This window comes from Nasonia vitripennis, chromosome 1, assembly GCF_009193385.2.
Source record: "Nasonia vitripennis strain AsymCx chromosome 1, Nvit_psr_1.1, whole genome shotgun sequence".
In the NCBI taxonomy this organism is placed as follows: domain Eukaryota; kingdom Metazoa; phylum Arthropoda; class Insecta; order Hymenoptera; family Pteromalidae; genus Nasonia; species Nasonia vitripennis.
In genome coordinates this window covers 4,347,992-4,372,013 of record NC_045757.1, presented here as the reverse complement: position 1 = coordinate 4,372,013, position 24,022 = coordinate 4,347,992, and the positions used below count along the sequence as shown (strand labels likewise).

At 44.8% G+C, this 24,022-nt stretch overlaps 3 protein-coding genes across 4 annotated transcripts; all 3 read left to right on the top strand.

Annotated features, from left to right (window-relative positions):
* The first annotated feature begins 464 nt into the window (after window positions 1-464).
* On the top strand, window positions 465-20,779 carry LOC100117280. 2 transcript variants are annotated; one of them, XM_001601520.5, is made up of 6 exons: window positions 465-1,099; window positions 14,641-14,915; window positions 15,613-15,766; window positions 16,631-17,355; window positions 17,436-17,813; window positions 17,892-20,779. In XM_001601520.5, the coding sequence occupies exons 1-6, from the start codon at window positions 973-975 to the stop codon at window positions 19,770-19,772; spliced, it is 3,540 nt and encodes a 1,179-aa protein (XP_001601570.2). In that variant the 5' UTR covers window positions 465-972; the 3' UTR covers window positions 19,773-20,779. The 2 variants fall into 2 exon arrangements, with proteins under 2 accessions (XP_001601570.2, XP_032453057.1); XM_032597166.1 differs by lacking the exon at window positions 465-1,099 and adding an exon at window positions 9,785-9,847.
* Window positions 20,780-21,349: 570 nt separating this feature from the next.
* On the top strand, window positions 21,350-23,921 carry Gstcd (glutathione S-transferase, C-terminal domain containing). The gene is made up of 3 exons (NM_001206465.1): window positions 21,350-21,565; window positions 21,667-21,903; window positions 21,981-23,921. Exon 3 carries the CDS (start codon window positions 22,161-22,163, stop codon window positions 23,850-23,852), a length of 1,692 nt encoding a protein of 563 aa, NP_001193394.1. The 5' UTR covers window positions 21,350-21,565; window positions 21,667-21,903; window positions 21,981-22,160; the 3' UTR covers window positions 23,853-23,921.
* On the top strand, window positions 21,350-23,921 carry Jtb (jumping translocation breakpoint protein). The gene is made up of 3 exons (NM_001206464.1): window positions 21,350-21,565; window positions 21,667-21,903; window positions 21,981-23,921. The coding sequence occupies exons 1-3, from the start codon at window positions 21,510-21,512 to the stop codon at window positions 22,141-22,143; spliced, it is 456 nt and encodes a 151-aa protein (NP_001193393.1). The 5' UTR covers window positions 21,350-21,509; the 3' UTR covers window positions 22,144-23,921.
* Window positions 23,922-24,022: the final 101 nt, after the last annotated feature.

Sequence of the window (24,022 nt, the reverse complement as noted above, 5' to 3'; positions counted from 1 at the left end):
ATAAAGCGCACCCTAATTTGTACCCTCCGAAAACGTCGTCCTTCTATCCCTCCGCAAGCCAGCCCGTAAAAAAGAAGATCAATCATCGAATAAACCAAGAGAATCTCTCCCTCTCAAAGCGTCGCAACATTTCGTCTCGTTGCACCTGAAAGCCAACAGCAGCAGCATCTTCCCTCGCCCCTCCACCTTCGCACAAATCCCTTAACCTGTCCGTCCATCTCTCTCCCACCCGAAGAGCACTGCACACATACGCGTCGGCGTGTCCCTCTCCGCAGCGCTATGTGCAGAAGAGAGAGAGAGAGAGAGAGAGAGAGAGAGAGAGAGAGAGAAGCACCTGTTGCACGCGCGCTTCTACCTTAACCACCGCCGCTTCTCCTTCCCCTACGCCGCCACCGCTCGCTCTCTCTCTCTCTCTCTCTCTCTCTCTCACTCTGTCTCTATATACTGGCGGCGGCAACGACGCCGCCGCCGTGTTTCTCAGTACCCAGCCGGACACGTCTCGAGAAGCACGTGTCGCCGTAGTATTCCAGCTCTCGCTTTCTCCTCAGCCGTGTGTTTATCCGCACAACAATACTATAACGTATAGAGAAAAAACGCGTGGATATGCCTGCCAGCGGGAGGTTATGATGCGACTCGGCGAGCGCCATTTCGCGTCTACTACACCGCGGCCATCTTGTCGACGAGGGATGTTCGATGTTTACATCGCCGTTGTTCGGTGTGTCTAATAATATGCGGCTGCCATGTGTGATGAAGTGTTCGAGTCGCGTGTGATGTGAGTCGGTACAAGTAATATCCTCTCCGAGTTGTTGTTGCTGCTGCTGCTGCCGTTGTCTTCTCTCTCGACAATTCTCTGCAGCGTCGTGTGCGAGGGGAGAGAACCGAGAGTCTCCGTGTGTATCCGTATACACAGTATACACAAACAGCGAGAGGAGGGAAGCTTCGGAGATATAGAGGGAAGAAGAGAAGAGAGAGATGGACGAGCCGGAGACGTGTTACGGGCCGGGCAGCGTTGCCGGCGCCGTGATCGGTACCTTTCTCACCACCTGCCTCCTCGTCGTCGTCGCCGCGCTGCTCTACAGGCAGTGGCGCAGGAATAAGGGTGAGTGTTTTCCTCTCTGTTTAAGCTTCGGTATTTATCGACGGAGTAAAGAAATAATAGAAACCGCCTCGCGGCGCGCCTGACCTTAAACGGCGCCGCGATGAAACTCGACGGAGCTTCGTTACCGGTGTACAAACGAGCTCATTCGAGAGCCGCATTTGCGCGATAAAAATTGTAGATAATTCTCATCCCTCGCGCGCTGCATGTGTCATATCGTGTCCTCGTATAGCAGACGACGCGTATGTTGTGCGTATGAAAATTAAAGACATTGTACAGAAGGGACTTCCATACGCAAACGAGTGAATGGAAAAAAGAGAGGGACGACGACTGGAGTCCCGAGATTTCATGAATAAATGCAAGAGCAGTATGCGTGTGTATAGATGACGGCACAGGTTCATCGACGCCGTCATACCGTATACCCCGAAATGGAATGCTCATTTCGAATACAAATGAGACACACTGCACAGCCATACACAGGTGTGTGAGAGATGCGTTTGTCGGTGCAGTGAGGTATATTACAATGACACATGCTGGGCGTTGCATCGATGTCTCAATGACGGCGACGCAAAAATGCGACTCGATATATAGAATATCTTCAGGTTGTCTCTCTCTCTCGAGACATTTATAAAAGAAACCGATTCGAACGAGGACGACACCCGGGCGTCAATCATATATACTCCTTTTCATCCGGATAGACTATACGTTACGTAAAGGCAGAGCCAAAGGATCAGCGCTGGTGGCGCGCTTAGACGGAAATATATCGTCGGCGGCGGGGACATTATGTAATCCTCTCGTTTTATTAAAAAGAAAAGCGTAATTTCGATCGCGCGCCGGTGGCGGCGGCGGCGGCTACCGACAGATATTGTATAGCCCGTAATCGATTATCGCGCGCGCGCAGAGTCGCATACGTTGCGTAAGTGCTCGTGAAAAAAACAAAAATGTTGCTTATGCAGCGGAACCGTAAACGCGAATTTCGGTCGTTCATTCATGTGTACACGTATGTGTATTTTGAGAGAGAGAGACAGTAGAACGCGCGCTCGTGTACGTGTGCGAAGGAGGAAACGTTTTCCGCGAGGTGTATACGTGCGTATTACTTTCTAATCGACATATAAGTGGGTTAATGAACGCGGATTTCGTTGATTGCAGTTCGCGGAACGTTCGTATATTGTCTTGGACGTTGTTACGCCTGTGCGTAGATACCTTGAGAGTTTTAAATACTTGCGTAGCAGGTGCTGTTAATAATTAACGAATAAGGCTACGCGTGTATGTATCGATCGTTGTAAACAAATTAATAACTATAGAGGGAAAGAATGCGAGTATGTGTGTACGACGTAATGTGCGACCGCGTGTAGCTCGCGCGCTTTCGCTGCCTTATCTATTAATGACTTTATCGGATTACAGAGATATTAAAAGAGTAGCAGAAAAAATAAACACCCCGATAGCCGACGACATTTGCTTCTCCCGCGATGTCTGTATGTATAATGCGCTGTTATAATTATTACAAGGTCTGTGCGTTGAGTTTTCGAAAAATCGGTTTATTGCTCGTAAAAGTTCCCTAACCTCTACGCGCGCACACACACACACACACAAACTCTACTACTACAAGCTTTCGACCGACCCGACTATATTACAGGCACCAACGCCTAAACGGAAAAAATGTCTGGAATTCGTGTGATTACTCCATAAACCGGGCATCGGTCGCCAAGAATTCGGTTCTACGCAGTGCGACTATACCTATACACACCTGCACCCGAGCGATGCAACAGGCTCAGAGCGAGAGAGAGAGAGAGAGAATATAGGGTCGATGTCCAGGTCATCTATTTACCTGTAATTAAGAGAGAGCGACCGGCGGCCGTAACGGAATGGACTGGGTTCGATTTTCCTGGGAAAATCCCGAGCTTCGCCGGACGACTGTTGGCGCATTTCTTGCGCGCGCGCGTTTATAAGGCCAAACCCGTTTTCAGCTGCTGCTGTTGCTGCTGCTCTCCTACATAGGCGTATCTCTAGATCCTCATGCAGGCGTTGGATTTGCGCGAGATGCTGTCGCTGTTGTTGTGGTGTTAGTGCGAGCTGCGTCGCGGGACAGGTATTTTTATGGCGATTTTGAGAAAAAGCGCGGAGAGAGATCGGTATTTTTGGAAATCGGCGAGTGCTCCGAATCGAACGGTTTCCGTTGTTTATCGGTGGTAGAGTTGGGAAAAACACGTGACGAATTTCTTGACCGTTATGACTTTATATGAGATGTTTTGATGCAGCGATTCGATTTTGGGTATGATGCGAAACGAACATAACCTACAATTTACAGTCGAATGGTAATAATTCATCAAGTGTAAAAATATTTTGAAAAGTTTTCGAATATTGATATTTTTATATGAATCAAAACTCCACGCTGCAACAGACCGGTCTCTCTTGCCGATTTTTTTGGAGGACAGACGATTTCGCAATCGCCGCGAAATTTGAATACTCGCTTTTTCGGCGCAAAAAAAGCCAACCGTCGCTATGCTATACATATATTCCGCACAAGCCACACTCGTTTGATTATATTTCCGACGTCATATTTTTCTAGCATACACACACACACACACACACACACACATATATATATAATCGAATCATATACAGAGAGATACACAGTTTTTTTCCATCGAACAAGCGAATAATGATTCAATTTTCCACTTCTATACAGTGTACACGCATCGCACACGTGTGTTATTCTTTGATGGGTAATTGCAAATTAACGATCGAAGGGGGACAAGAACGACGCATCGCAAAAATACATATCGTCGAAACTGGTCGTAACGGTGTGACTTTTTCTGTCGCTCGATCGAATAACCGGCTCCTCCGTACATCCTCTTCTTCTTGTTTCTCGTGTGGTATAGTGTAAATCCGAGATGGAAACGAGGAATTCGAACATTATAAATAGAACGAGATGAATACACTTATCATAAAAGAACGTTGGCTGCTTTAATTACAGAGCGACGCTGCGAAAAAAGCGACGCAATTAAATCGATTATCTACGAGGATAATCGCGAGTTTCATGTGTACGCACTATCTGAGCGAGAGAGTGTGTGGTAGAAGCAGCAAAATGCCTTCGTGAGTAATCTCATCATCATCCAGCTAAATGAGACATGTACGTAATGAAGCGCGTCTGTGTTCAACCTTTACGAGTTGCTAAACAAATCGCCTCTAGTGAACCTTTTAAGGTGTATGTAAACGGGAAATTGGAGAGAGAGAGAGAGAGAGAGAGAGAGAGAGAGAGAGAGAGAGGTTTTTCAAACTTTTAATCTTTAGCTGTACGCGGTAATTGGTTTAAAGTACTTCTACTTCATTCGCCTATGTTATTTAATTACAAATGTACACGAATCATATTACTACAAAAATTTAAGCAAAAACTTGAATCTCAGCATAAAAACGATCGCTGCTTAAAATCTCTCTTGAAAAAGAAAATTCCAACGTCTACCAGAGGATTTTTCCCACAAATTGCCGAGCAAAGCGCGCAATTAGTTAGCTTTCTAGCGCGACATATAATGCGCGGACATTCTCCTATGTGTGCGCGATAGATCCTATATGCGCTGCATATAGTAGGGAGGGAAGGGGGGATCTACACACATTCGCATAGTTCGCGCCGAGAATCGTGTGTACGGCATTCCTGCAGGTCGCGCAGCTGTGAGGCTATCTCGTGTATAGCTTGTGTCGTGTGCATAGCGTCGCTGATTACTTATGCCTGTCAGCTGAGACTCTCCGCTTAAGGACTTCCGCGTGTGTTATTGATAATAGATGCGGTATTGAGGCTGTTTGGCGTGTATTATACAAAGTTTTTTTACGTTTACAAGTGCGTTTGTAGCTTATAGGTATTTCGCGTCGTGCGAAAAAAGAAATCGCTGCTTATGATGGTCAACGACAACTATGAAAAGCCTGATGCTGACACGATGTCCGCGTGCACTTTCTCCCGGCGATGCATCGCGTGTAAATGTGTGTGTACATCGTGACGACGTTATTTTTGCGCACATGGTTATTTGAATTTTTAACGATTCTCTGGGTCAGAGCAATTCCTCCGAGTGAGCTATCCGTGGAATTTGTTCTAGGAGACTTGCGAAAGCCGCGTAGCTTTTTCTGCCGATCGCCGTTGAAAATTCTTCGAAAATGCCGGGCTTGCGTAACGAGATCGAGAACGAATCCGATGGCGTGTGTGCGCGTGAGCTTAGGAATCTTACGAGTGTTTCCATGCAGATAAGGAGAGTCGGTATATATTGGCAGATTTATCTGGTATCTCGATATTTTTGCGGATAATTAGAAATACTTTCGCGTTACCGATCGCGTAACCGGTTTCCGGCCGGCGAAAAATCGGTTGTCGAATCAATCCTACGATTTCCTTCAAATGACTCAACAGTTCATATCTCACTCTCGAAAACATAACTTCATACCGATCTGTCGGAAAAATCGTTTCGAACGAAAACAACGACCCAACCCCCGCGAACCCAATTCCACGACTGTAAACACCAGCAGCGCCCACAGACTCTCTCATAAGCGCATATCCATATACCCTCGGCTGCGGCATACGGCGTTCCTTCGACTCGCGAAGGCCTTTAGAAAGTCCGCGGATAGGCATGCGGACTCCCGTGACTGCATGGCAGCAGCAGCGCCTCGCTCTTACAGGAATATACATACCTATATGGTACCGCCAAAGCCGTACTCGCTACCTGGTTTCTGTTCTACTACTAGCTTTCCTCTGCAGCGTTATACTTGTGTGTACGGGGGGACGCTTATAGCGTAGAAAGAGTCGAGAGAGCCGGACACGTGGCTCGTTGTTGGGGACAGCTGCGGAGAGAAAACCGGGATTTCTTTTATTTCTCTGCTGCCTGTTGTACGGTGCGAAATGCGGAAGGAGGTTGCGAGTGGAGACTTTAAATGGAAATTATGGAATCGAAGTAAAGCTTCGAAGTAAGACATATTAACGGCCTCGAATCTGGAGTAGATCGTTTCTATACAGCGAGCAACCCTTGAAAACACACAAAGAGAAAAAAATCTTTCGATCGATCGATTATATTCGAAACCGGCGAACTACTCGCTTTCATCCCGCATGTCGCGTGTACGGGTTCATTCATGCGCGTCGCGCCTGTGTATATAGTAACTTGAACCGCGAGAGCGCTTCTCTTTCTTTTTCATATCCCCCGATATACTGTTTCAAGCGACCTGCCCTCGTGTGTACCTGGGGGTTACCCTACTGTCTCATCAAGTGAAACCGAGGCGTCGAAGCTTCTTTCCTGAATTTGTTTATTTGTCGGATTATCAGTGACAGCTGAAAAACCAGTGAATTCCGATCGACATCAGAACTGCTCCCACTCGACCTTAAGATAGAAATCGAGCATATCATACAGAGCACACACTGTGTATTAGCACCGAGCGATCTAGTCGAATCGAAAAAAAAATGAACAATCCTCTCGCGGAATTCCACGATCGCATAATATCACACGGCTGTTACAGACCCCTCCATATCTCCCGCAGCGATCAACCGCCTCTCGCTCGAGTTCAAACATAGGATACACACACACACGCGCGCGCGCGCGCGCGTGCGAAGGCTGCCTTTCTTATTATACACCTACATCGCATTCTCGCATAAATTATATTCCGTAGATACGTACTCGCGAATCTATCCGCTACGTAACAGCCAAATATTATCGTCGAAGCTGTAGCTATAGGTATTCAGCGGCGGAGATTGGCTTTGGGAGCGAGATGTCAATTTTCCGCGTAGCTGCACGCGCGCAAGCGCGGAGAAAGTTCTGCATGCGTCTATTGGAATCGTCAGCTAGCGAGTAGCTGCGTAATCGGGATTTTCTCTTTTGAGGCGATGATTAAAGCCTGGGAATCGCTGATTTTTGATAAATCGAATAGCTACACGAGTGTGTTTTATCGCTTAAACGCTTGTGTACTGCAGTCGAGGATCACTCCTCTCTCTTTTCTTCGACCGGTGTGTCCACTTTTTTTACGCGCGAAACTCGTGACGTGCGTTTTATGTCAAACGCTGCAGCACAGGTTATCTCTCGTGTTTATTAATACACCGTATGTACGTGTGTACACCGAGGAAATTTTATATGGCATAATGTCATATCTTGATAAATACATATAACTCTAAAAAATTGAATTAAATTTCGAATGCAAATGCGTTTACCCACAGTTTTCTCAGTATACGAGGAAAAAGTTCGAATTCTCTCATTGGAGCGTCGGTGGTGAATCGGTTGGAACGTCTCTCTACACGAGATTGAGTTTTTCCCTCGCTCTGATAGTCCCGACTTCAATGGCCGGCTGATTCTAGGTCATCCACGAGACGCGAAGGTTTGCCTGCAAGCTATCATTTGCAAAAGCAGCTATACACACCTACGCCGTCGATAATAGAAAAAAGCGCCGCCTATTGTCGACTCTGCTGCGCGTGCAATTGTGTTACTCGTCGATGAGCCTTTAATTATGTGGAAAAGAGAGTCGTCGTCGCCGTTGGGCAATTCACCCGCGGGTTGCGCGACACGATTCTGAGGAAACGATAAGCCGACCAGCAGCTGCACCTGCGATGTGTGCGTGAATTTCACTGAGAAATGGGAGTTTACTGTCCAGCTATACCATTCAATGCAAAACTTGTTTACTTTAGGCAGAAATTGACTGCTACAACCTAACCTATAAATCAGAAATGCAACGTTTAGTGCCTAAACTACGTGGCGAATACCGGATCGCACCGGTTTTAGAATCAGCTGAAAAAAGGATTCCCTGACATTCCGAAATACGAAGCTCTACACGCGCGCGCTTACATAACCATCGCAGAGGCACAGCGAATCTTACAAATAGGTTACGCGAGGCGTCGCGACCGTATACGTCTATATGCTCGCGAGACTGACTCATCGTCACTAAAACTCCTAGAGATAAGCGAGCCAAACTAATTACTTGCAAATTTTCAAGCGATACGATTTTCCGCAGTTGTATCCAATATATCAGACCTGTGTCTTCCGGCAATTCAAAATGTTCGATTTTGCGACCGGTAGTATTATGGTATTAGAAAGGCGCCACAGTCGTATAGCACGTGTGATAATGTGAATAATGTGATTGTACCGCGTATAGCCGTATAATGGAATGCGACGACGGGAAAAGTCCCGAGTAACGTCCCACGCGTCAGTATGTACGAACATAACCTATAGAGGCGCGTTATTAGGATTCTAAGGCCATCGTGAGAGTATATAGCGCGAGTAAAGGGGGAGTATGGGTAAGCGGCGAACGCAAGCACTTATAGGCTTCCTTCTCCTTTTTCGACCGCAACACCACAGCTGCCTTTGAGGTATCAAGAGCGTGGATAAAGTGCAGCGATGTATTCGCGCGGTTGGAAAAGTGTTTTCTTTCTTTTTTATCGAGTGATTACATTTAGCTTCTGTTGGATCTTATCAATAGTGAGAAATCTATTTTTCATATTCCGCGGGTGTCCATAGACATTTACTTCTTGAGCGTATGATCGTTAGATCAGGTGTGTTGCACAAAAATCGGTAACGTTTTCGGTATCAAAACCAACCACATTTATACTCTTTACTTAATTAAAAGTTTAAAGCTACTCGAAGCAGAATTATTTTCCAGTAAATGAGAAATTAAAAACGCATTCGATCACACGACCATCGACGATCGATAAGCTTTATAATAAAGTATCTTCGCGCGCAGGCGACGAACTGATCGCACTTTTGATATAGGCATACCGAAGAGGCATTTCGTCCAAACGCGAAAATCAACGTGCTAAAACAAGAGAATGCGACGATTATATATAACGCACAAGCTCGTATCAATTGCCGATCGTCGCCGATCTCTATCGTATTTTCGAGTTGACACCGCAGTATTAAGAGCTTACCGATCTTAAAGACACAGCCGCTTCAATATTGGAATGTGCCATATGACTATAGTCCACTATAAGTATACTACCGATAAGCGCGCTCGACCGACACCCTCTTCTCTCCCGTTTCCAGGAATACAATCGTGATTGATCATCGAAACGCGCAGATACCTATCGAATCTACAAATTTGTCTTACATAACGTCGAGAGCTTCTAAATTCCTCTCTCTCTCTCTCTCTCTCTCTCTCTCTCTCTCTCTCTCTTTCTCTACGTGTGATGTACTCAGAAAAATCAAGATTATTCCGTTGAACTCCAATAAGTCGCACAGCCCACTTCCAGAGAGACTCGATCGTCTCGAAAATCGAATTTCAAATGGCGCGCGTGCGCACACGACGTCCCAATTACTTTTGCAGCGAATCGGAGCTGATTAAGTGCTCGTTAGCGCCTATACCAGATTAAAGGAGAAATTGGCGAATTAGCGCACGCGCGAGGCGCCGCCGCCGCAGCTGATGCTCGTTGCACGCGCTGCGCCAGTTTTCGCGATCGGCACGCGACGATGATTTCGTCGGCGCATGTGTACATATTCATGTATATAAGTGCCCGTACAACAGGTGTCGAGAGATTTTTTTTTTTTTGCGCTTTGGTTAATGGAGCGTGTATCCAATTTATTCGTAATTTTATTCCTGGCGCGATAGTATCGTTATCTTTCTCGAGAATTATTAGACAAATTTAGAAAAATTTTCGCGTTCAACGCTTATACGCGCCGACGCAAGTCAGGAGAGCCGTAGCGCGATGTATATAGCTTCAGCGCATCGTTGGCTGAAAGGGAGTCGAGCGAGCGCATGAGAAACGAGACGCCAGAGTCACGCCTCGCATTTCTGCATAATCACTGCGTAAGTAGTCGTTCGCTGCTGCTGCTGCTGCGTTGCCACTGCCGTTGTTGTCACTACACCGATCCATCACATTGTTCCTCAATACGGCTTTTGCAAAAATACGCGTTGTAGCTTATTAAATATTTGGTCGCGACTAATTTCCCTAACTAAGTATATGCGTAAACAGCCGCGAAAGCTACAAAGCGTTATAATCACTTTCACGCGCGATTCTCCTATAATAATACACTAGATACATCGTTTTCAGAGCTTCCGATCGCAATCTCGGAGACGAAAGAGGGAAAGAGAGATACAGCATTGACCTTCGCCTTTCTTATATAGAAACGCGAGAGTGAGCAGCATCAGATGTCCTTGCGCAGGTGCTTAGCTTACGCATTGTACGTTGGCGCTTCCAGCTCGCGGAAAATCTCTGGCGCAAAACGCGCGTGGACATTAGATTTTCGCTTCGCGCAAGCGCGGAAGCGTGTCCAGTTGCGTAAGTGGACGAGTCGTAAATTCACGAACGAAAACAAGTCGCGGAGATATTTTAGATTTTTATCGTGACTGATGAGGCTGGGCTGTACGCGGAAAAATTGCATTTCGACCGCTGTCATAGTTGAAATTCCTTATATTTCAACTGAATTTTGAACAAAAATTTCAAAAGTCCAATCACGATTAGCTTGCAATAACGCTCGCGTAACAGTTTCAATCCTAATCTCGCCGCATCCGCTTCATCATCATTACAATCGTTATTAAAACCATATACCCGCACACAACATCCATCTGATGATAGTAGCTATATATAACACAACCAACCAACTTGCCCCTCGATCCAGCGGCAAGCAACAATGCGTGGCGCCGTTGAAAATTGATTAAACTGCAGAGAAGCTTGTTTGCTCTCTCTTTCCCGCTCTCTATGGCTGTTTGCCTAGTGTTAGTGTACACACGCGGTGCGTATCAGTAAGTAGGCGCTGCCGCGCTAAGGTGATGCGTAATAAAGCGCCGAGCTAACGCGAGTTTTATTGGCCGATGTGTTTATACCCGATGCCGGTGTTTTTAATTGTGCCTTTGGGCTTTCGGCTTCTTTTTGCGATTAGCGGGATTTTTAATGGGGGTTTACCGGGATGCAACCATGGAACTGTGATCGAAACTGCTATACGTACGTTTATTTTTTTTTTTTTATCTTCATAGTATAAGGAGCAAGATACCTATTGATGTATCTCGCTCTCGCTCTCGATATTCAAATCGAACTTCATGAATGACGCTCGGTTTGTACACACACACACAATCCATCTCCTCGTGCCTCCGCGAGACACCTCGCGTCGCGCAATAATCCATAAAAAAAAAAGTAAACAAAACCGCAGCGGCTGAGTTTCTAGGTCACATCGCGAAGAAGTAGACGTAAAGTGACTTAATCTCAGTGGGTGAGTCGAGATTAAAAGCGTGACTGCCTCCGACCTTGCCTGTACATACGGGATTCGAAGGATGTAAATGACTCGCTTATTATGGTACTTGTTGTACAAAAAGCTTCTACTATAGACACTGACAGCTGACGACGAAAATTTCAGTAAAGAACAATGCCTTGGTTTCGCGCCTATATCGACGTATAATGCATTCCTCTATGCATATTATAAGCATGAGTAACCGATGGTTTCCGAGATGCGAAAGACAGGGAACCTCGTTATGGTTATACATGCCTGTAATTGTGATGTAATTACATAGGTAGATCATGATGATGCTGACTGCAGGAGTCGTCACTTGCGGAGAGAACGACCGCGCCTGCACTAATGGAGCCTTTTGAAAAATACCCGCTGCTGCGGGAAACAATATCTGCTCGCGATCGTATGTGGCGTTTTGTTCTATTATTTATTCCATTATCAAGTTCGCGTGTGACCGATGATACAAGGTTTTCCAAACCGAAAACCGGCTGTTAGCTCTCAGAGTCATGGAAAAGTTTTCCTAAGTGTTTTCAATTTGATCAGATACCGATTTTCTACGATGTGTAACATGCATCTTATGCTCCGGCGTAATTATGCACATTTTCAAAACAGATCTCGCGATTTCGCGGTATAAGATATTCGCTCAGCTTCCTCGAAACTAATTTTCCTCTAAACGGAGTAATTTAAGCGCAAAAAATTCGCAATTAACTTTGTATAATATATCCTGTATCGCGCATAAATCCGAAACGAGATTCGACCAAAAATCGAGAACAATGTCGAGCTCGGAAGAATGCCATGGGTGTGTCCCGAAAAAATGTAACAAAAGGACATTATCCAGACCTAAAAATTGCGTAACACGCATACCGATCTCTCTTTCTCTCTCTTGGCGTCCTTCCGCGCGCAAAAAGCCAGAGATTTTAATACGCAGTCGACGTGGGCGGTAGACGTATAGATACGCGCCTCCAGTGACTAATAAACTCTGCGTGAATCCGAAAAGGCGATGATCGTTGCATGTGGCATCGTTTTTTTTTTTTATTCTAAACGAATTGAGGTCGATTGCTTCTTCATAATTTTAAATTAAATCTTAGTGCTTACACTGACACCTCAACCGATTTTACTAATGTATTCACGAATATCATATTACATTTTCACTCTGTCCAAGACCAAAATAAACCTTTGCATCTCGTTAGAGCCTTCAGCAACATCCTCAAAAATCCCATCATCGTATCCCACACCCCGAACCTCATACATTCCAAGCGTCTCCATTTCTCGAAGCCGATCGCTCACCTCTTCTCTCTCTCTCTCTCTCTCTCTCTCTCTCTCTCCCCACTCGCGCAAAGAACGCGCGATAAAAACAAAACCTGCCAAAAACACAGCTCTCTCTCTCTCTTCCCCTTCGCAAGGAGAATCATCCGCGAGTTCTGGAGCAAACGACGCACGCAGCAGGAGGGAGAAAGAGAGAAATCACGACGACCTGTGCTGCTGCTGCTGCAGTTCCCAGGTATATATACAGTGGAGAAGATGAGGCAGAGAGAGAAAGAGAGGCAGATCACCTTGGCGCCCATGGTATGCGCCCATTGGCGTCTCCCTCAAAGGCGTAAGGCGGCCTTTTTCCTCTTCTCGTGAAGCTGGCTCTGCGTTTTTCAGAAATTCTGAATTTTTTTAATTCACGAAGAGAAGCTCACATAGTTATAGAGGAATTCTCGGTGTGTTTGCCTTTCCTATCAGACGACTATATCTCGCCGATGTTTGATCAGTCGAACGAATTCAAATTCGGTAGAAGCATAGAATCCTCGCTGTTATCCGGATAATTCGATTAACGTCACGACGACAGAATAACGAGAGAGAAGCTAACCAGACAGTTTGTTTTGACGAAAGGCGCGCGACGTGACTCGCCGATTCATCCCAAAAGAAAACGATCTGCTGACTCGCGCTGCTGCACCTGCGTCATGAAGACGACCTTCTGCTGCTGCTGTTGGGATTTTCGTTCGTTGGAATCGTTCCTTTTTTTTCGTTGTTCTCTTTTTTTCGACGAACGAGCGCTTCTCGGTTCATCGAGTCCGCACGGCAATGACACGGTTAACAGGTCGTTGTTGCGGTAATAAGCGCCTGACAGGTTTGATTCACGAAATTCCATTTGCCGATCTGTCTTCGAATCGGTGCGTTTTAGTACACTCACCGATTCTCTTGTGAATTTGAGAGAAAAGCTTTTAAGGATTTTCCAGCGAACTCGTTTATCTCACCGATTTTAGCAAGTCGGTCACACGCGCAGGAAAGCGTCAATATGTGTCGAACACCATTACCGCGAGTCGTGCGAAAAATCTGACGTTTCTCTCCGGCAATTAGTTCCTTCCTCCGCTTCAGCCTCGATCTCGAACGACAAACGTTTCTGCGAGAAACTCCAGCAAAACACTTTTAATTAGCGGCAAAAACGACTGCAGTTCAATTTCACGCATACGAGATCAAGATAACAATATATGTACAAGCGCACCTCTACTGTAATATTATATATAATACTATACGTGTCTAAACAGAGCTAACCTCAATTAGGTGGCACGACGAAGAGAGAGAGAAAGATAAAGAAATTTTTGTACACTCCGTGCGCGCGCGCTCCAGAAAACCTCCTACAAAATCCGTGTAAATATTTGAGAAAGAATGCGGAGGACGGAGTAGTATAATGTAACGTGCGCTTATCGTACGTACAACTCCATTTAGATAATGTGGGTTTGTAGGTTAGGTAATTTTGTAACGCTTTGTGGAATCGCCAGCAAAAATCTCGCTGTGACTCAGAACAACCGAATATGACTAACGACACTTGTCGTCTTAGAATTAGGTGCATTCGACTGTTTACTTTACGGTCGGTAAAAAAGTGCTGAATTTGAGTTACCTTGATTACCGACTGTACTCAAAAAAATCCTCGAAATTCCCGCAAAACTTTAGCTGTAAGAAATCCTTATAACACTGGACGATAAGAACGTTCGTTGCAGCGCAGGTAGCGCAGGAAGTGCGCGTGCGAGGTGCCGCAACGTAAGAGAGGAGAACATTGTTTAGCGGTGCGCGTACCTCGCGAAGAATGTGCTTCCTTCCGGTCGGGCTAAAAATGGGCCTCTGTCGCGTCGAGTGTGCCATCCCCGTGTACACACGCGACGAGCATACAGATGTAAATACAACCGTCGTGAAGCGATTAACACGGGATAGGCTTTTAGATCGATCCTGTTCGGGCTAATGATTTTTTGAGTGAAGCAAACAGCTACACTTGACAAGTGGCGCTATCGCACGTCACTCCTCAAAGCATTGAATGTCGTTGAAACTTATACCGTAAAAATGATTCATAACGAGGATGAACAAGCGATAACAATTCGTTTCTTTCTTTTGCAGGCAAGCACCTGGTACTGGTGACGGACCCAGAAATCGTGGACGAGGCCTACGCGTTTGACAACCCTTGCTTTAAGGACTCGGCGACACCAGCTGGTGGCCGAAGTCTCGAGCGTCAAACCGTCGCGATTAGTACTCACAATGAGACTCACCATCATCACCACAACCATAATCAGAACAGCTCGACACCCAAGGACTCGACGCAGAGATGGTCAACGCCCTGGGCCAACCTCGGCAAGCAAGAGAAGCGGAGAACGCTGGATGACTCGTGCCTTGGGGTGAATAATTTTTTTATAATTGCTCTCAAGAATACATGAATTACGATGTGTTTAGTATAAGTCTATAGTGTACAAGTCAGACAATAATTACTCTCGGTTGAATTTATTTACTTCGTGCAGCACCGCGTGTATAATCAAAAGAACATAAACGATCGCACATAATAATTCAATAGTATGAAATGATTCATCGAACACGAGCCGAGCATATAACGTCCGATAATTGATACTCGTAATCGTGTTCCAAGCTCTAGACTATTTTAAATTCACTTTAACGTAGATTAACATCCAGTGTAAGATATAAACAACGAATCCCCCGAAGCAGCAGAATTTCCGTTTAATAAACAAATTTTCATTCAGTCCGATGACTCATCAAAGACGTAGATTACCACCGCACACTCTACTCCGCGTGATTATATTAACAACGAACTATATATATAGAGCTGCATTCGCCTCAGGTTATAACATAGGAAAAACCAGTCCCACCCAGAATCATCCTACCCCAAAAAATCCCAACCGAAGAGAACAACAGGAACAAGCACATGCCCGCTCTAATTGTATAATTGCGCTTCGGAGCTCAGTAGGCGTCATGTCACGTGCGCAGAAGCATGCCCGAGTGCCAGTAGTAGTGTAGTCTCCCCGAGACAGCGCAAAAAGGAGTACAGTGATTTAATAGTCGCGTATACGTATGTTGTTGCAGCCGAAGGCCGCCGCTCGAGTAAGCGTCGTGCAGCTGAGGAGCCGAGACTTCACCGGGCTGGGATTCAACGTCTGCGGTAACATGCGAGAGGGCATCTTTGTCAAGGACCTGCTTCATCGTGGACCTGCCTCCGAGTCTGGTCGCATTCATCCAGGTGTGTACGCTTTTTTTCTTGCAAAAAATAGGATGATTAGTGTTTCTTTACCGTGATTCATTTATTATTATTATTTTTTTCTCCAAGTCGGTGCATCGGTACGTTTATACGCACAAATGAATATAGCAGTTTCTCAGCGCGCTCGTGTCATTAGGATATAATTGGCGACTTTGTTTACTGCTCGTCGAGCCTTTTTTTTTACAAGCGATAACGTTATTTAGCGCGTCATTAGCAATTCCGATTTTTTCCCAGAGCGCGGTGACGTCAGGTGAAGATACGGTTGCTTAATCTTCGTAAAACTCGAGATGTTACGAAATGAAGTGAATTTCATTTTCATCAACGAGATCAGTGCGATTATTTTCGCGGTGATAGAACGGTTATTTTAGGACTCCGTCTACTGCCGTTTAAAAAAGTCATTATACTTGTATGCTCCAGTGGAGTCATCGCTCAGACGGCCGATGCTTAAACGATCGTGAATCAGTTGTCAAAGTTCAAAATGGTCAAAGCAATTAGCACCGTAGCATTATATATTCTCATTTTAGCGGTTCAAGTGCTCTCTACGAGTTTAAATATTTAACGTTTATTTCATGAATTTTTTACTTGACGAATAGTTTGGCTGTTTATATTTATGAGCCTAAGAACTTACGAACTATCCGTTCTGTAACGAGAAAATTGTGCAATCAATGGCATCGCTCGAGCCGTCGTGTAATTAACCTACTGTAGTATTATCGATTGCACGAACAATAGCTTGATTCTTAATATTCCGATGAATAACACAGTTTATGCGTTCTTCAACAATAATATCTTGCGTTAGCTCGATTTATCGTTTCAAATTACTTATCAATTGCGTACATCCATCCTCAGGCGACCGAATCAGCAGCGTAAAGATCAGCTTCCGTTCGATGGTCTACGAGGATGCCCTGACGATCCTCTCCTACGCCTCCCCGTACGACGTAGAGCTAGAGGTCGAAAGCGGCACCGGAACCATCTCCAAGCCCTCGACTCTGTTGAAGAAATCCGTGGGTCCGAGTCCGACTCACATCTGTCATCCTCTGTACCGCAGTCAGTCCATACCTGATCTGTCGAATTCAAGTCGCAAGAACATAACCTCCAAACGTCTCTTTGCGGCCGAGCCCAACGACTCGAGCTACTCCAACTACTCCACCATGAACTCGACCCTCAAGTCTACCAAATCGACTCCTGGCACACAGACCCTTGAACGTCGGCACGAGGAACTCAAAGCTAATAATCTTCATCAGCAGTCACAACCTAAGTTCGGTATCAAGGTTTTGCCGGCGCTAGATGGCACTGTGCATCGGATCGAGAACCAGAACGAGCACAATACCAACCTGGAGAGGCGACACTCGAAGAAACTCGAGACTGTGAGTATAGATAACAAGAGACACTCGAGTAACGGGTCGTATGTCCATACCCAGGATGAGGCTGGCAATCACAAGATGCCGAATAACAGAGTCAGCGAGAATCTGCAACAGAGGAGTGCAGTTGTGCCACCGGTCACCGGTGTCAAGAAGGTCATTCATGTCACGGATGGCATCGATGTGCCCGATCGCGCTGCTGAGCTTGTCAAGGTATGTATTCGGTTTAACTGATGATCACAAGAATATAAAATTAGAATTTAAAACTTTAATTTACTCTTAACCTCTTCTAGGACGACTCGAAGGCAGCCGCGCTGGTCATACCCTCGGAAGTCCCGGCGGAAGTGCACAACGCGGCGATGGCCGCCCGGAGGAACCGCAAGAGCTCCAACATGGAGTTAGCGGACGTCCAAAAGATTCAGCAGCAGGTCAACGAAGCTGCGGCTACTGCGGTACTGGACACGAGTGACGCCAAGAGTCCTCAGAAGGGCAAGAGAAAGGCACCGGCGCCACCTTCGCGAACTGCTTCGACCGAATCTAACGGTGAGGAAGGCAAAACGACGCCCGACGAGAAGACGGCCAATGGCGTCAGCGACCATAAAGAACACGACCAAACGACCAACTACGTAAATAACGCACAATCGACGATGGAGAAATCAAGCACCAAGGAGGTAAGAATTGTTCAGAGTAGTTTTACCAGTAGATATTGTATTGTAAGAGTTAACTTGACTTATTTTTCAAAATTTAAGGACTTGAGCAAAGAGCACCTCGACGATGTAGAAGAAGACGAAGCTTCCAAAACTGACTCAAAAATGCTTCAGGATCGAGTGAAGCGTATCAACGCGAACAACCGACGCAACTCAGAGTCGGACACCGACAGCGAGCTGCAGAATAACAGCTTCACGACGATCGAACTCAACCCGTCGGATATCACGGTACATCACACTCCAGTTCAAGAAATCGCGTCCAAGGACCAGGACGATGACGTGGTCGAGGACGAGGACGGGTACCGCAAGGCAGCAAGTCTCGGCGACCTTTCCAAGTACAACAACGCCAATGACCTCAGCAAGGCTGCGATGCTCGAGCGAGCACAGAGTCTCGACATGACCGACAGCAGTAACTCGAAGAAGCGCAAGGCTCCGATGCCTCCACCCGAGGACATTCACGAGTCCACGGAAGATCTTACCAAACTCGGCGATTCGTCCAATCGCAAGCTCAAGAAATCTAGTGAGTGGGGCACTCTCGAGGACGCCATCTGGAGCGGTGGCGCCACCGTCCTTGAGGACGAACCCATCAAGGTCCGCAAGAAGAGTAATGCCGGTGGAAGCCTCGAACGTTCAAAGTCCAACGTCGAGATCAAATCGACTGATCAGGCAGAGCTGAGTCCAGAACCACTCAACGTCTCGGATGGCGCGATCGAGACCAGTCTTGAGTTGTACAATCTGCCACTGAGCAAGAAGCTTACCCAGGAGTTCATCCAGGCTGAGCGGCTATTTGATCCTGCAGAGGACAACGCCCTGGCTAGACTCGTGAATGATGGAAGGGTACTGAAGAGTCCCACTGCCGAGCAAATCGATGAGAAGTTCCGTAGAGAGTATCCTCTTCCGGATATCGACGACGAGGATCCGGTGGAGGTGTCGGAGGTTGAGGTCTTGAAGGTAGAGTTGGATGCTGCGGTTGACAAATCGCCTGAGATAGCCGACAGCTTCGAGAAGGCCGTGAGGTATTTCGACTTAGCCACAAGAAACGAGCCAATAATCCCGGAGGCGGACGTCGAGACGAAGGTTCAGTTACCCGAAAATCCAGAAGACCTGTACGCCGGTAAGAAGGAAGTGGTCGAGGAACCTATGTCCAAGGTAAAACTGAACTATGGCTGCCCAGGCTGTGACCACGATCACGGCCGGCACAGCGAAAACTGCACCAGACACAAGAAGTCAACAACCGACGAAGAGCCGGTCTCCTACCATCAGACCATCCGAGTCGAGGACGGTTTCGAAACCCACTTCGCCAAACCCATTCTGAACCTCGCGGACTCGGGTAAGAGCGACGAAGACGACGACGAAGACAGCAAACCTCCATCTCTACAGCAGCACAACGTGAGCAATGTCAGCGTATCCAGCGGCGAGAACAGCGAGGACAGCGGTTTGGCGGTTCGCTCGACGCCCCAGAAGATGACCTACATCACCGAGATCCAGGTGTCCCCCATGAGCCGAGACGGTGACGCCTCCAGCGACAACGAGGAGATCGTTCAGATCTTGGAAAACAGCACCAAAAATCTGAAATCTCCGGAAGCCACGTCCTCCTCCTCCGTAACGCTGAACGTGACGTCGAACGGAAAATTGCCGGCCGGTAAGAAACCACCGGTACCTCCACGACGTTCGGACGCCACGAAGCAAGTGGTCTACGTGTCGGAATACAAGTCTCCGGAGAAAAGCAAAGAGGCAGATGGCAACAACAAATTTGAGAACTGGGTATTTTTAAAGGACACTGGAGCATCCAATAAGGAGAAGACGACACAGCAACAGCAGGAGGAGATCAACCCGTGGGGTAACGGCTCAAGTCCGTCGCAACCAGTGACGAACATCGTGCTGTCATCCAACTCCGCTGACGAAAAGATCTTGCGCAAGTGATGGACCTGGCCGTAATGGTTTTATTGTTGTTGAAGTTGTTATGTTGTTGTTTTATGATTTACGAAGAGAAACTTATAAACTCGGCGATGCCTCTCTCGAGTAGATGTTTTGAAGCTATACGGTTATCTGTACGCTTGCATTGCTTTGTTATTGCGAATCAGTCGATGAATCAGATTATTTCGTTATATCTGTGCCATAGAGAGCGAGAGAGAGAGAGAGAGAGAGAGAGAGAGAGGGGGTGTGGTGGGGCGATTATGTTGAGTCGAGAGAGAAGATTTTTGACATATTGTATCGAGTGTGAGGGAGAGAGAGAACCGCGTTATTATTATTGTATATAGAGGCCAGTGTGTCGATGCGTGTATGCGTGTATTTTAATTTGTCTTAGACTTAGCGCATAGTAGTCCAGCTGATCAATTTTCAACGTAGCTATTAAATGTGAGTGTGTTACGTTGCTTGAGATTTTTAACTGAAGAAGAAACCTTAACGGTCGACCGCTTAGTTGTGTATCGAAGAGACAATAAGTGATCGTGGAGTCAGAAAAAGAATTATTATATTTCTATACAGTAGCGTATTTATAATTGAAAGAAAATCCTATTTTAGCTAGATTGAACATTCCGAACGATGTAAACCAAGTCGAATAAAAGAAAAAAAATGAATAAAACTGTCGTGTGACTTTAAAAATCTTAGTAGTGTTAAACGAGCGATTCGTTGGCATATATACTTTTAATCAGTTAAATTAACTAAGATATTATGTAGAAGTATCATCCATAGTTTGGAGCTACTTAAAAGATAGATTTATTAAAGCATCACGCAATATTCGAGGAAAAAACGGACAATGCAATGAAGCGTTTAGCTTCGCGTAACAAATTTAATTTTAAGTCAATCTTACTGATTTGTCAATTGTTAATAATAAGCTTAGTCAGTGGAAGGACTAAATGTTGGCTTTGCTTGTCAGTACATGGATATATAGATTATAACACTTTGAACAATAAACTTTTGTAAAATAAGTTATTTCTCTTATTTTTTAACAATACATATTGTATGTTTTTACTCGATCGTTGGTGTATATTTTATCATTCGAAGGTCGGTGCCACGCAAAGTATATTTTATATATATATATATATATATATATATATATATATATATATATATAATGTACTTTTGTAGCGTTCTACAAGAGTCGCAACTCTGGTGCTCGTCAATATCAATTATTAAAACATATAGTGTGACTGAGTTGTTAATGCAGATATTATTGATACTATTTGATATTGTACATTTTATATATATATATATATACACACACACACACACATGATCATTACACTCATTGGAAAAACAGTCATTTATGTAACAATTAAATAAAATCTTATTGTTTACCATATTCTGGCAGCTTATGTATTCTTTCTATTGATTCTTATTATCGTCTATTCATCCATCCACTCATTGCAAAATTTTCAAAAATACGAAGCAATCAGAAAAGAATTTGATATCCTAAATTTAAAATTTGCGCATAACAATTTAACAAAAATGGCGTAGCAAGTAGTTTGCGCAGGTGCCGCTTTTGGCGTTGTGATCTAGGAACGGCCATGATTGCATCATGAGGAATAACGTCTGCTTAACCTAGAATAAAAACAAAACCCACCCACGACTCCTCCACAGCACGATGGAAAAATAGTCGTTCGAATATTTACGAAATTGATTATATTATTAGTATAGTAAAAACCCAGATATTCCGATATGATTGAGTCCTGTTCGAAAAAGCGTATGCTCTTGGGTATAACTTTGCTGGGAGGGTAAGTCATTACTCATCATCATTTTATTCATTCAAGTAACTTTTTTTTCATTTATTCACTTACCTTTTGTATTAAAGTAATGCCTAACTGTGCATTGTTAGGTTAACGATTCTAGTTCTGATTGTCGAGAGCCATTGGACTGATACAACTGGGGGAAAAGTGTTTGTTGAAAATGTTGAATCGAATTCTACCTGTCTATCTGGTGAAGACTTCAAAATAATCTCAGAGTGCCATCCTTGCTCCGCTTTTGAAATTGCCAGTCAGAGTATTGGAGTTTGTACCAAAGCGAGATATAAGGAAATTATTGAGTGTAAATCTGGAGAGAAAATTACTAGGAGGTATGTATTGCATTTTGAACATTAAATTTAATTTTCTTTGTACATTCAGTGTACTATATTTCTGTCGATAATTACAGCTGTGACAGAGTTGCATGGCTGGAAGAGAGAACTTTTTGGAAATTTGAGAGTATCACGTTTGTTGGAGCTATATTGTCCTGTATTGCTGTATTTTGGAGGGAGAATATTCTCAGACAGAGAGTTATAAGGAAAGTTGCAAGACAGCTGAGAGGAAGCGTCTGATTATCTACCGCAGCACAATGGCAAAAGTTTATTTAAAAGTATTCTCAGTGAATGAATTGTGCCAGGTGCCTATCGAAACTCTTGTCACACTGTTTACAATAAAGTATTGTAACTCAGATGTGCAAATAAGACTGGTTAGAGATGCTAATGTCAATGCAGAGAACTCTTTTGTTGTAGACATTTCTACATTTCAGTATGAGTTTATAGAATACAGCAAAGTATCTGAAATTGCAAGTTGTTGCGAGTTGCCAAACTTGGAGGAGAATGACAAAAGTTGCATAGCAGGTCTGTGTGCAACTCTCAGGCAAATCATCAGAAATATGCTAGTTACTGATCCAGAACACTATTCTAGAAGTCTGTTAGGTTTCAAAGAATCTTGCTTATTGGCTTGCTCTGAAGCAAGCATCTGGACAAGGTTTTGCGAGGTGGACATTGTTTCAACGTTGAAGTCCACATTTGAACAGAATCAAGATGGAATTTTGCCAATGAGTCTTGCTAGATTTGAGAAACACATGTCTCAGCCTGTAAGATTACACAATATTTACAAGTATACAATGTCCAAGAAGTTTACCAATAATGTACAGCAAGATAAGAGTACACTTCCGGAGCATACTTTTGCAGAAGGTTTAACGCTTACTCTAGCAGATATCATTATTTTTATATGTATCCACACCCTTTTTACTTTCATCGACAGGAAGCAGATTCGCGACATTATTCCACTGACAATGAAGTGGTACGAAAATATGCTCACAGATGAGCACAACCTCAGAAGTTTAGATATACTGTGCATTGAGAACTCTTACAACAAAGGCGTGATGGTCAACTACAGTCTCCCTCATACTGAAAATCAAAGTTTGTACAAAAGCGATCCCAAGAGGTACAAGCCCAGAAGCCGCATTTACACGCGTCAAGATGACATAGACTACTCGTTGGGAAAAATAAAGGATCACGAAGTACCTGTTAAATTGGACGATTTGTTTGGCCAAGAAAAAATAGTAGACTGGTCTGCCATTCCACACGAAGCCACACCGGCGGGAGGCGACTTGCCAAATACCCGATTGCAGCGAAAATTTCAACAGCTAGAAAGTCTGTGTAAACCCGTTTTAAAACTTGCCAAAGATGGTGACACTATTGTTGACTTCTGTTCAGGTGGTGGTCACCTAGGAATTCTCTTGGCCTACCTACTGCCCAAGTGCAATATAATTTTACTGGAGAACAAAGCGGAGTCGATGAAGAAAGCCAAGGACAGAGTAGTCAAGCTATCACTCAACAATGTGATATTCTATCAGAGTAATTTGGACTACTTTAAGGGCCACTTTGACATAGGCACTTGTCTGCACGCATGTGGAGTAGCTACAGACCTGGTTCTTCAGCAGTGCATCGATAAAAACGCAGCTTTTGTCTGCTGTCCATGTTGTTATGGATCTGTTCAAGATTGCCATCGTATAGTCTACCCTAGGAGTCAGGTCGTGAAGGATGTACTTGACAACAGAAGCTACCTGGTGTTGGGTCACTCCGCGGACCAGACACACGACGTTGAAAACGTTAAGACGAAGCAGGGGTACGAGTGTATGATGGTCATCGACACGGACAGGAAGATGCAAGCTGAGGAGAACGGGTACCAGGTTTACTTAAACAAACTCACGCCCGAGACTTGCTCTCCTAAGAATCACCTGCTGGTTGGCTGGCCAAGTCGGCTGAGAAATTAGTTTTCTGCGCCGTTGTTAATTTTGGAATACATGAGAAATATAATACATAATTTTTTAACAAAATAAAAAGTAATTCCTTTTTTTATCCTTTAACTTTAAAAAATATAAATAATAACTTAAGTATAGAATAAGATTAGAGTGTAATGAATGAAGAGAAATTTAAAAATTTG

Coding starts and splice junctions, on each gene's coding strand:
- LOC100117280 (XM_001601520.5), top strand. CDS start 973: ATGGACGAGCCGGAGACGTGTTACGGGCCGGGCAGCGTTGCCGGCGCC. Junction 14,916..15,612: donor TGGATGACTCGTGCCTTGGG/GTGAATAATTTT, acceptor ATGTTGTTGCAG/CCGAAGGCCGCCGCTCGAGT. Junction 17,814..17,891: donor AGAAATCAAGCACCAAGGAG/GTAAGAATTGTT, acceptor TCAAAATTTAAG/GACTTGAGCAAAGAGCACCT.